At 31.5% G+C, this 12,015-nt stretch overlaps 1 protein-coding gene across 1 annotated transcript in view; it reads left to right on the top strand.

Annotated features, from left to right (window-relative positions):
• Nucleotides 1–437: 437 nt before the first annotated feature.
• Nucleotides 438–12,015, top strand: part of l(2)gd1 (lethal (2) giant discs 1) — an 80,035-nt gene continuing 68,457 nt past the window's right edge. Inside the window, exons 1-2 of the mRNA XM_075357516.1 lie at nucleotides 438–599; nucleotides 11,578–11,722. Of these exons, the coding sequence (XP_075213631.1) occupies nucleotides 534–599; nucleotides 11,578–11,722 (211 nt within the window). The 5' untranslated portion in view covers nucleotides 438–533. The remainder of the gene's footprint in view (nucleotides 600–11,577; nucleotides 11,723–12,015) is intronic.

Below are 12,015 nucleotides of genomic sequence, written 5' to 3'. Positions count from 1 at the left end.
TAATAGGTGTACAAGTAAGTTACGTGGTGACCATATCAAAATTTTTAAGATCATTTTAAGTTATCGGTACCGATTATTTGATGTTTAAGTGTGAGTTCAAATTTAAAAAATCAGTTTTTAAATATTAATGTTTTTAGTTTTCAGCGGCATCTGAAATTTTATATTAATGATATTATTTAATATTACCTACGTATCTAAAAAGCCTACTTTATTATTTTAAATTAATAATCAATTTTGGATTGTACGTATTTTTTAAATAAATGTAGGTGATAAATGTAGGTGAGGAAAGCTCTTTTACTTCCTAGCAATTATTCAATTCAAACAGCATTCCAAAGCTATTGTATATAGAACGTTCATTCGTACATCAATGAGATCAGCTGACAAAATTAGCCTCTTTGTTCGCGAGAAACCCGCTACTTATCAGCTGATTCAGTTTATAGGTTAAATGTATTTTGGGGACGGATCTCTTGTTTACGTTTAGGTGAGATAAGTCAGTGTGAAAAAATAAGTAGAAAATTATCTGTCATTAAATAATGTTTGGTCGAAAGAAAGTTGATAATCCTAAAAAATCTCGACGATCTAGTGGGGGATTGGCCCAGGTAATATATTTACAAATAGATTACAATTTTTTTATCTATAGACTTTGATGACTAATAATCATTACATATAACGTTGCGCCATGTGTTTTTATATACACTTTAACTGATTACAAAAACTTGTATTTTTAATAGCCCTTATCTCTTTATAAGATTGTATAAGTTTGCATTTTTAGATGTGTTTTTTAATTTTATTGTTTTTCATGTTGAAGTTTACTCTCTTTCCTTTGTTATGTCTTCTATTTTTAAAATGAATAGTAAAAAGTTACTTTATAATGAAAATTTTAATTTAAAATTAAAATTTTATTGTTTAATTTTTAACAAAAAATAACAATAAAAATAAAGCACAATTACAAAATTTGTTTATTTATCATATTTTGTGAATAGTTATTCAAAAATAACAAGTTATGCTGCAAATTATGAAATAAAAAATATATATAACTACTAAACAAACATATGATATACTGCATACTGTAATAAATTCACTATATAGTTTATGTAATCAATCCAAAGAACTGCATTACAATCAAAATTAAATTTATTTTGCTTGTTTTCGAAGATAGTTTGTAATGTAATCTTATTATCTATTTGGCCTTTGTGCAGGTTAAGGTTATCTGATTAAAGTTAAATTTGTATGTGTGGTCCTTAATGGTTAATTTGATCTGTATCATATTTTAATTAAATCATAGAAAATTATTTCTTTGATCGCAATTTGTTAATTTAATGGTAATTTCCTGGTATTAATGTCATAAAAGTAAAATTTAAAAAGATACTATGTTATAAAAATATGTTCCTCATATACGTGACTTTTGTTGCTATAACTTTTATTCATAATGGTAAGAATGATAGGTAAAAGATGAAGAACTGTCAGCTTCTTGAATGGAATCAAAAGTTAGGCTTTTACTGACCACATGTACTGTACTTTACTTGTACTGACCACATTATCAACTGAATGTTAATGTAGTTATTATTTCTAATGCTGTATCTCCCTTATGGCATTCATAAAAGAAAAACTGTATTAGTATATAAAATTCGTAATGAAATGGTATTAAACAATTTAGGAGTAGGACTTAATGAGCACTTTAAAAAATTGTTAAAAGTTGAAACTAATTAACTATTTTCACTATAGTCTGTAGTAAAAAGAAGCACTTGTTCTCTTTGAATAATCAGTAGTTTTTTTTACAAATATGCTTTTTTTATGAGAAGTTTTTCAAAATCTAGCAGTCAAAAGTTTGTTGGTTTTACAAATAGATATTATTTGACTTCAGCCATATCATGTCTTGCTCAAAAAAAAAAAAGTAAGATATACCAAGTTTTTGTTATGAAATTTAGCCAAAGTTAAATCAGGACTACAGTATAGCCTCTTTCATAATGTTTCATGTCATAGAGCTGGAGCAGAATGCGTCATGTATTCATACAAGCTAGGAGAATGTCATGGAGTAATTAAATAGAAACCACCTCCGCATTACTTCCACATCTGCTGTGGATTAAACTTCATGCAATTGTATGCTTTCAAACCTTCCCAATTTGGCCCTTCCCACCTACTATGTATATAAAATAGTTTGTTCTCCATTCAAGTCTTCTCACCAATCTGGTCGAAAGTAATTGTCATCCCAGTTCTTAAACGTGGTAGAGACAGTGTACGCTCCTCAGACTATCAGCCTGACTCCTTGATGAGCATTTGGTGCAAAGTGACGGAGAGAATGGTGAACTGAAGGCTCACCTGGTATTTAGAGAAGCACACTGATATCTCCAGAACAATGTGATTTCCACCAAGGATGATCTTCCATCAATCATTTGGTATTACTGGAAGTAGCTGTCCAAAATGCCTCTCTGTTTGGCCAGCAACTCATTGCTATTTTCTTTGACATCAGGAGAGCATACATCTCAGCCTGGTGACAAGGTATTTTAAATATCCTTAAAGAATGGGGAGTCATGGGTAATATGGTTGCCTTTATTTAGGGGCTTCCTAAATAACCGTTTATTCAGTGTTCGTGTTGGAAATTCTTTGTCAAGTAGCATCACTTTGGAGAATGGAGTGCCTCAAGGAAGTGTATTAAATGCCACCTTGTTTACTATAGCCATCAACATTACTAAATGTGTGCAACCACCTTTTTCAGGTTCTCTATTTGTTAATGATTTTGCTATATACCACGACTCATTCAACAGCCTCAGCTGAGAGACTACTACAGAATACTATATCTTGCCCTGAAACTTCACCCAAATTCACCGGATTCATGTTCTCACCAGAGAAATAAAAAATGTGTAGTCTTTTCTCATCCCCACAAGACCATTTCACTCCACTTCCACTAGTCCTGCTCAATGGAAAGCCAGTTGCTATCTCTCCTGAGATTAAATTTCTAGGTTTACTTTTCAACAGTTGCCGTATGTAGGCTAAACACATTGAACAGAACAGTTAAAGGTGAGATGTTTAAAACTTTTAGATATGTTATGAGTCCTTAACAACACCAAGTGGGGAGCTGACCAATAATGTATGTTATGGTTTTATTATTCTTTTCTGATTCTGATTAGATTATGGTTGTATCATCTACTCTTAAGCGTGGCAAGCTTTCAGCATAAGATGCTGGATGCTGTATACTACTCTTTTCTTCACTTTGCCATTAGTGTGATTAGATCAAGCCCTGTCACAATCATACTTGTTGATTGTGGTGAGCCATCACTTTAGGATAGGCAGGATCAGCTATTAGCATCTTACTCTGTTCATGTTAAAGGACAACCTGATTACCCGGTTCTTAAAGCAATCCTCGCAAACCCTCATTTCCAACAGTATGAAAACCATCCATTTAATACAACCCCAATGGGTATCCGTACCTGGCGATTAATGTACCTTTTACATTTTGACCCACTTTCTATTTTTCCAAACTATCTCTGTACATATCCTCTTCGGAGATTTGACGCCATTAATTTTAATTACAACCTTACTGTATATAATAAAAAAAATTAACAACTCATTTTTCAGCAAACTTTTACCATTTTCTGTCAAAGAAAAATCCAGATGCAGTAGTACACAGATGTCAAAGCAGAATGATACTGCAGGATGCGCTTTTGTTGTAAATGATAGAACTTATGTGTTGCTGTACTTACAAGTGTATACAATGCTGAACTGTATGCCATCAAAATGGCCTTGAACATCATTAAATCAAAATATCGTCATCCTTATCTGTAGCGATTTATATAGTGCTCTCCAAGTATAGAGGATTTGTGTTCCAGACATCCTACTGTCACTGAAATACATAATATAATCCCTAAATTAAATTGTCACAACACACAGGTGAATTTCCACTGGATCCTTAGTCATGTGGTAATACTGGGTTACGAACATCTGGATTCCGCTGCTAAAGATGCATGTAGCCAACCATTTTACTCCACTTGAGTTACAACTACAGATAGCATCAATTCCATTAAACATACACTTTGATGATGGTGGCAAGATGACTGGACTGCTACAGCGGATAATAAACTCAGACACATAAAAGACACGTGCTACCATGGGATTTCATGCAGGAAAATTCACAGAGGGGAAGTAGTTCTGTATTGATTGCAATTAGGACATACCAAAGCTAATCATGAACACTCGATGTCAGTGGAGAGTGTACCACTGTGTGTTTGATGCTACTGCCATTTGACAGTGTACCGCATATGCTATGTGGCCTTACATTACAAATTTAAATTGCCAGTTGACATTCAGTGCATCCTAGAAAATGACAAGAATGTACTAGACTGGGTATTACTACTTCTAAAAAGAGTTAATGTTGTAATGAAGATTTAACTGTCAATATTTTGATATTATTTGGTTATTCACATTTCATATATTATCCTAATTGTTATATTTCTTTTACTGTTTCAATTCTATTTCTATTGCTATATCGATTTTCATCATAGTTTTAATCCTATTTTGATATTTTATTATAATATTTTAATGTCTAATAAGAAGCCTATTTTTGTTATTTTAACCCAGGTGATAAAATGAAAGCATTTTTCACTCAAAAAAAAAAAAAAATCAAGTTTCAAAAAATTTAATTTACTGTTCATACATGAAGGTAATGTGAGAAGACTGACAGAGAATTAGGACAACAGACAAGGCCATTTTTTTACTCTGTTTTATAGAGTTTGTTAGCACCAACCTGCGATCTTTCACAGGTGCATCTTTCTTGGCTTTAAGGCATTGCTTTTTTTATAAATCCTTTCACATTATATATTATGGAGAAACGGAGAGATTATTCAGTACATGTTGAATGTATACAATAAACAAAATCACTTGCACATTAGATTGTATGTCAAACTATGTAACACATTTAAAGCTATAGACTGTACATATACAAACAAAGAAATTTAATGTTCATTTGTAGAGTATAAAAGTTGAATTATACAATTTGCAATTCTCTCAGGTACCCATCCATATTTTATCTAAAAATAGTATTATGTGAAATATATTGTAATGTAAATTACAAATTTATTATATATTTCCTGAAATTATTCAATTCATAAACATTATTAAATAATACATCATATTTTAAAATTATTCCAGTACCAGTTTGAAAAGTACCAGAATGTGGAAAGAATTTCAAAAAAATATTTTGCTTGTCATATTTTATTTGTTTTAATTATTGCACTTTTGAAAGTTTTACTGAAATATGTTTTCAATGAGTAAATAACATTAAAAAAACTGTTGTAATAGGTTGCAAAAGGAACCTACTTTTAACACATCAAATTTTTTGTATAATAATTAAGATCTTATTTATTTTTAATTAAAAAAAAAAAAAAATCTTTTGATGTTACCAGACAGTAGAACTGTTTTAGTTTTTTAACTCGAACACAATATTTATGATATGGATATTATTTTGCATCCCTTTTTTTAATAAATTATTGAATCATTTAAAAACCTTCCTTAAAATATTATAAAAAAATTTGTTTTTCACAGAAACGTTATTACTCTCTCAATGAATTTTTAATTAAACAGTTTAAATAGACCCAGAATTTTCTGAATCTCTGTTAAACGAGTATATAAATATGTGCTAAAATAATCTTTATCAACCCCTTTTAAATTGTGAATTATTTTGTAGTTATTATATAGAGGTGAAAGAAAAATTCTGCACCATAGGCAAAATCACAGTATTTGTTCAGTATGTCTCTTGTCAAATCTATAGGTTGTTTAAAACCCTGTGGCCATACTGATTGTATATGGCATTGTATCCATTCTCAGTTTTGGTGTGCAGTTGGGCCACAATGTGAATCTTCACGCTGTACACCTGTGATTTCAGATACCCATAAAGTTCAGTGGATTGAAATTTGGCAACCATAGGGCCCCATTCAACAGGTCCTCTGGACCATTCCATTGTTCAGGAATCCAGCCAATGTTGTATAGCATTTGCATAGTGTGGTGGAGTTCTGTCTTGAACTGTTATGAACTGTTCAGTTTGCTTTCCAATGATATCCAGTGTTGGCAGGTACTTTTGCAAGTACTTTTTGCCATCCACATTTCCTTCAAAAAAGTATGGTAATGATACGATCATCTCGGATGCCACACCACTCATCACTTTATGATCAGACCACTGCTGTATGGAGGGATCAGTACTGTTCTCTTGCGATCAGTAACACAGATTTTGTTTGTTGACTTCACCTTTCATGTAAAAGTTAGCCTCATCACAAAACAGTATGAGGATAGAAGTCAACGTTCTCCTCAATCCTGTCCAGAACCACATTTCCATCCTATGATCAGTATCATCTTTTGAAAACTGTTGCAGTAGTTGGACTGGTGAATTTTTCCTTAATCAGGATATCATGAATGATGGATCAGGAACATTAAGTTCCAGACTGGTTTGCCAGATTGATTTCTTTGCACTGATGTAGTCCTTGCCAATCACAGCTTCTTGTACTGAGTCAACAATCTATAGCCTTCCCAATAGGGGCAAATTGGCAGCATTACCTGCCCCCATAAACTTTTTCAGTAATCTTCTCACAATACTGTGTATATAGGTTGGTGTTCGGGATAATGTCGATTGAACTCATTACAGCCATCATGATGTAAATAACTTTCACATCCACACAGAAGGATGATTTATATATGTACCAACTGTGACTGCATCATTACCTGCAAGTTGACAAAACAAAAAAGAAATATTAAGAATTTGCCCATGGTGAAGTACTTTTCAGTCACTTGTATATGTCATGTATTTTACCTTAATGTTATTTCATCTGTACATATTTTAAATCGGTAGTAATATGGACTTTAATAAAGTTTATTTTTTATGTTATTAATCATGTACTGCGTGATGGAGCTCTGATCAGCCCCATGTTCACAGCTGAACATGGAATCGAATTATTTTTAATACTTGGAGTAGCCTATCCAGCTTTTCTTTATGTAATCTAAATGTGTTATTATTACGTACAGATTAAAATAAAAGATTTTATTTGTTAAAATGCATTTTCTGCATGTAAATCATAAAATCAAGTTTTGCCCAAAAGGACAATTGAAATGAATAAGAAAATTTCTAATGAAGTTCTAATTTACTAGCCGGTCAGGACTCGCATTGCTCGCCCGACTGTCTAGCTAGGGGTCTGTGCCTCCTGAACCCTCAACACGTTCGTATCCTTATGTTTGTGAGAATAACATTTAACAATAACAGAAACACATTTTACTTATATTGTTATCTGATATTATTTTTTTGATTATAAATGATTAAAAAATATTCTTTCACGTAATGCATTAATGTTTTATTAGCATTTTACCGCTATGAACTTATTGTAGTGATTTTTTAGCTACAGCTCCATTTAGCGATCTGCAGCTTATGGAAACAAAAGTGCATTTCAATAGGCATTTTCAAGGAGAACATTCTTTAGTTTTTAAACAAAATCTGTACTTTTTGGTCATACCGTCTCGTAGATATAACTGAATTTCGGAATAAGAGAATGACCAAACAATCGGATAACCAAGAATAAAAAAAGAAAAACATATAAATCATCTTTGCAATAAGTAGAAACTTTTTGCTGAATTAAATCTTTTGTATACTTATGGGGTCCTTAGTCTTGCATTTTAAAGAAATCAACTCCTTTTTACTTCCTTGTACGAACTAAAGGAAGTATTATGATCTTGAAAAATGTTGGTTTCCAGATTTCAATGGAAATATCCATTTTGACCATCCCTGAATCCATTTTGATTAGTTTCGGCGTGACATCTTCATACTTATGTGTATCTCGCATAACTCAAAAATGATTATCCATAGGATGTTGAAATTTTGGATTTAGGACTGTTGTAACATCTAGTTGTGCACCTCCCCTTTTGATTGCAATTGACTGGACCAAAAAGCCCAAAAACAAAAAAAAATGTGTATTTTGGACTTTTTCTTAACTGTAGAAGTAAGCCTTCATTGAGAGCTTTTCAACGATATATCATAAGTGGTACTTATTTTCATTGTTTCCAGGGTTATAGCCAAATAAAATTTTAATTAATAAAATATTTGGATCTTAGGGGAAGGCACATCAATTCAGATCAGGCATAATCTCCTTCTTTTTTATTTAAATATATTGATTTATTAATAATTTTTAACATCTCATTGTAAAAAAAAAAATTACGACAAATAATAATTCAATAATAACAAAAAAAAAAAAAATATGAAAATATATCAGAAGTTTTAATGAAATAAAATTTAAGTAATTTTCATTCTAAAAAAAATTTGTAAACGTAATTTAATAGGTGTACAAGGAAGTCATGGATTGTCCACATCAGACTTTTTATGTATATTGTAAATATTTGTTTTATATTCATATTGTAAAAAGAAAAATTCACCAAAATAGCTATGCTGATGAATGACAAGAAAACAAGTACTTATTTCTTGTTCTTGTTTTCTTGTCCATTATTTAAATGAACCTATTATTTACAGTTATTTATGTTCAGTTATTTTTTATTTGTTTAAATGAACCTTAGTTTTTTTAAAAACAAATTTTGCTATTTATCCAAACCAACTGAAAGATGAACACAAATTGAGATAATGGGCGTATTTTAAATCATAGGCCTTTGATATGAAATTTTAAGAAAATATAAAAATAAAACTTTCCTTGCAGTTTCCAAATAAAACTTTAATTATATCCTTATACTAGCTATGTATCTGGCTTCACCCAGGTTTTTCTTCATCTCTACTCTAAATGCTTGTATGAATTCATACAGATTTTACTGTTGGAGTGGGGTGAAGCTGGTCCCGACATAGTAACTCATTTAGGATGGTAATTTACATTTAAATAGCAAATTTGAATAAGTCAAAGCTCACATTAAACTATATGTGTTCCTTGGTAAAAATTTTTATATAGGTGTGCAATTTATATAATGAAAAAAGACTGCTGTCAGTCTCAAATAGAAATTCATGTCAAAATAATGATAGTTTAACAGGAATATTTTATTTTATGTATGATAGCAAATCAATTGGCCCAGAATTTTGAAACCTCAGTTTCTCTGATTTTGTGACCCAGACTATGTCAGGTAGGATTTGAAATGTAGGAATCAACAGCAATTTAGGTTGTGCTTTTTATGAAATCAAAAGTAAAGATTGATCTGTCTGCTAATTTTCTTATTTTACTTTTTTATTGAGCCTCTGCACAGATTTTGAATGGTGTAAACCCCAACTGGGATCAAGATAAAACCATTTTGTGAATTTCATTAAATTTGGTTAGGTGTTGTTCAAATGTGATAGTCTAACAGACAGACCTAAATTCTTATTAATATGTAGGTAGCATTCACTACCCAAAAATTATATTGTTTGCATGGTTATGAAAAAAATGTGAAATAAAATTTTCTAATAAATGTGATAGGGGAACAATTGATGTGATTTTGATAAATGAAGAATCAACACTTTTACATTTCAGTCTGATTTTGAAAGTTCTTAGTGAAATTTAACAAGAACTATATATCAATCAAACTTGATTTAATTAGTGACTTAAAAAATATCAGACAAAACTGTAACATATATTTGACATCTTATGGGATAAGTTATTTTGATTACCAAATAATGGAGTTGTGTGGGAAAAATATATGTCTAATACTTCCTTTAAATTTGATGAATTACAGTGGTAAAAAAAGAATCATTCTAACCCACCCAGGATTCTTAAGTTTTTAAGTATAAAGTATAAAGTATAAAGAAACGTATAAATATCTAATTTTTGTATGCAATACAAATTATTCATAAAATGTTAATATGTACACATGCAACCAGTTCCACCCAATACCATACTAAATGATCAGCTACAATTTTAATTATACATCCTCTGATTGTGTAAAAAATTCCATTCTCTTCCTCTTATAAGTTGTAATACTTCTGTCATCTGCATTGTCACCTTTTCAAGATGCAGGATATTCAAGATGTCTTAATGAAGCCTGCAGCAAAGGCAAAAGCTGAGTTTAAAAATCACCGATGTAAATGTCTATCAAGGCATTTTCATCAATGGCATCCCAATGAGGCCTGGCTTATTACTATGAGATGTAAAAAGTTAGAGGGTGAAAGACGACTCCGGTTAAAGCCCATCAGAGCTAGGAACAAAGGGGTGGTGCAGCTACCGGAAGCATCACGATGAGGGTGTCTTCCCCTATGGGGTTGGGATATCATCTTTTCATAACATTTTTTTTTAACATAAGTTCATTTATATAGAATAACAATGTGAATTTTCAACACCAGAGGAAGAAACTTTATCTTGTAAAGTTCCATTACACATGCATACAGTACTATGGGATTGAAAGGAATCTGTTTTATCTGACATCTCTGCCAGAGGTTTTGCTTTTTGTGAAACAGTTTCCAGGTAGGCTCATAGTTAACCACCCTTACCCCTAATCCAAAAATCAGGTGCATGGGAAAAGGTGGATCAAAATTCCTCCAAGAAGTAAATGTTTATCCTACACACAGTTCTTAGTAGTTTAGTGTACATTTACTGAGTTTAGATCTAGTGCACATTACTATCAGTGATTTTGCATTAACCAATGCAAATATAGTGTATTCATAAAATAATTGTGAGATTTCAGATAGTGAGATTTCATATTTTTAGACAAAACATGATAGACATGAAATATACATCAGGCAGATGAGAGACTCAAAGTTTGCAATATGTAAACAAGTTTCAGTACCAGCATGTGAACATTGTGTTCCAAGGTCAGCAGCCCCATGAACCTTATTAGTCACCATTATTACAATATAGAGAAAGATGCAGTGTATTTTTTGGCTTACTAAGTCTGAATCGGTTATATTTCTAAGGTGGAGTATTGTAGTGTGTTTAATGAAGAATCGCTACACAAAATTAATATTTGACAGTGGGACAAATAACTCCGAGGAATGAGCATGAACCAAGGCTGAAGTGCTCACATTCTGGATGATTATGTGTTTGATGAGACAGTTGATTAAGTGATTTGTTAGTCCAAAAAATTCATTGTGAAGGTGTTCTGTAGTGTTAGGTATTTCAAAAACAAATATCCATAACGTTTAAAAATACCACTGTGCTATTAAAATTCAGGTGATTCATAAAATGTATCCACAGGACAATAAATTAATTTAATTTACTATAGAAATTTTGTACAAGATAGGGAATAATGTGAAGTTTTAGCAAGTTTATTTTCAGTTATGACGCTACATTTCTTTTTTTTTGGGATGAGTACTTTGGCATAATGTATGAATATGGGATACTGAACCTCCACTTTTATTATAGAACATCAATGAGGCCAGAAAGTTAATGTAGTACACACTCAAATAGAGCAGGTTTATTGGTTTCTATTTTTTTTTTCTTGGATATGTTTGAATGGTACACAGTGTTCCAAATACTAGAAAATTGCAATCTCCAGTTAGACATTGTTTTACTGTATACTTAGGAATTAACTGAATTAGCGTGTGTGTTTTAATTTATTTTATTATTTACTCTGTTAAATAAAAGAAGAAAAAACCAGTGAGAAGTAAAAATTTAGAATTAATCTTTTTTTTGCCCTTTTCAGTTTGGTTTAATCGACATACCTGATTTTGATAATTTTGATAAAGTTAATGATGTGGGTGATGACGATGATGAAGATGATGATGACTTAGAAGCTGAATTATTGGCTCTAACAGCTGGGGCTCCAGTACCAAGAAAACAAAAGAAAGGTGATTAGAATATTTTATTTTTAATAAATTTATTTACATTTTTTTAATTCTTACGTGTTAAATTTATCAGAATCTTTAGTTACAGAATTTTTGCGTGTGTGTGGGTGTGTTGTGTGTGCACGTGCGTGTGCGCTTATGTTTCAAGACAGTGTAATTTGTATGAGGGTCGGTCAAATATAAACTGGACTTTTGCCTCTTGGGTTGCATATGAGCATGAGTGAACTGGTGCGGAGTGATATTAACCGTAGGGTTCCGGGGAGGGGATGGAAGCTCTAAGCACCTTGGCATTTGCA

The sequence above is a fragment of the Lycorma delicatula genome, chromosome 2 (assembly GCF_047948215.1).
Source record: "Lycorma delicatula isolate Av1 chromosome 2, ASM4794821v1, whole genome shotgun sequence".
Classification (NCBI taxonomy): domain Eukaryota; kingdom Metazoa; phylum Arthropoda; class Insecta; order Hemiptera; family Fulgoridae; genus Lycorma; species Lycorma delicatula.
This window is presented reverse-complemented; position numbering and strand designations above follow the sequence as displayed.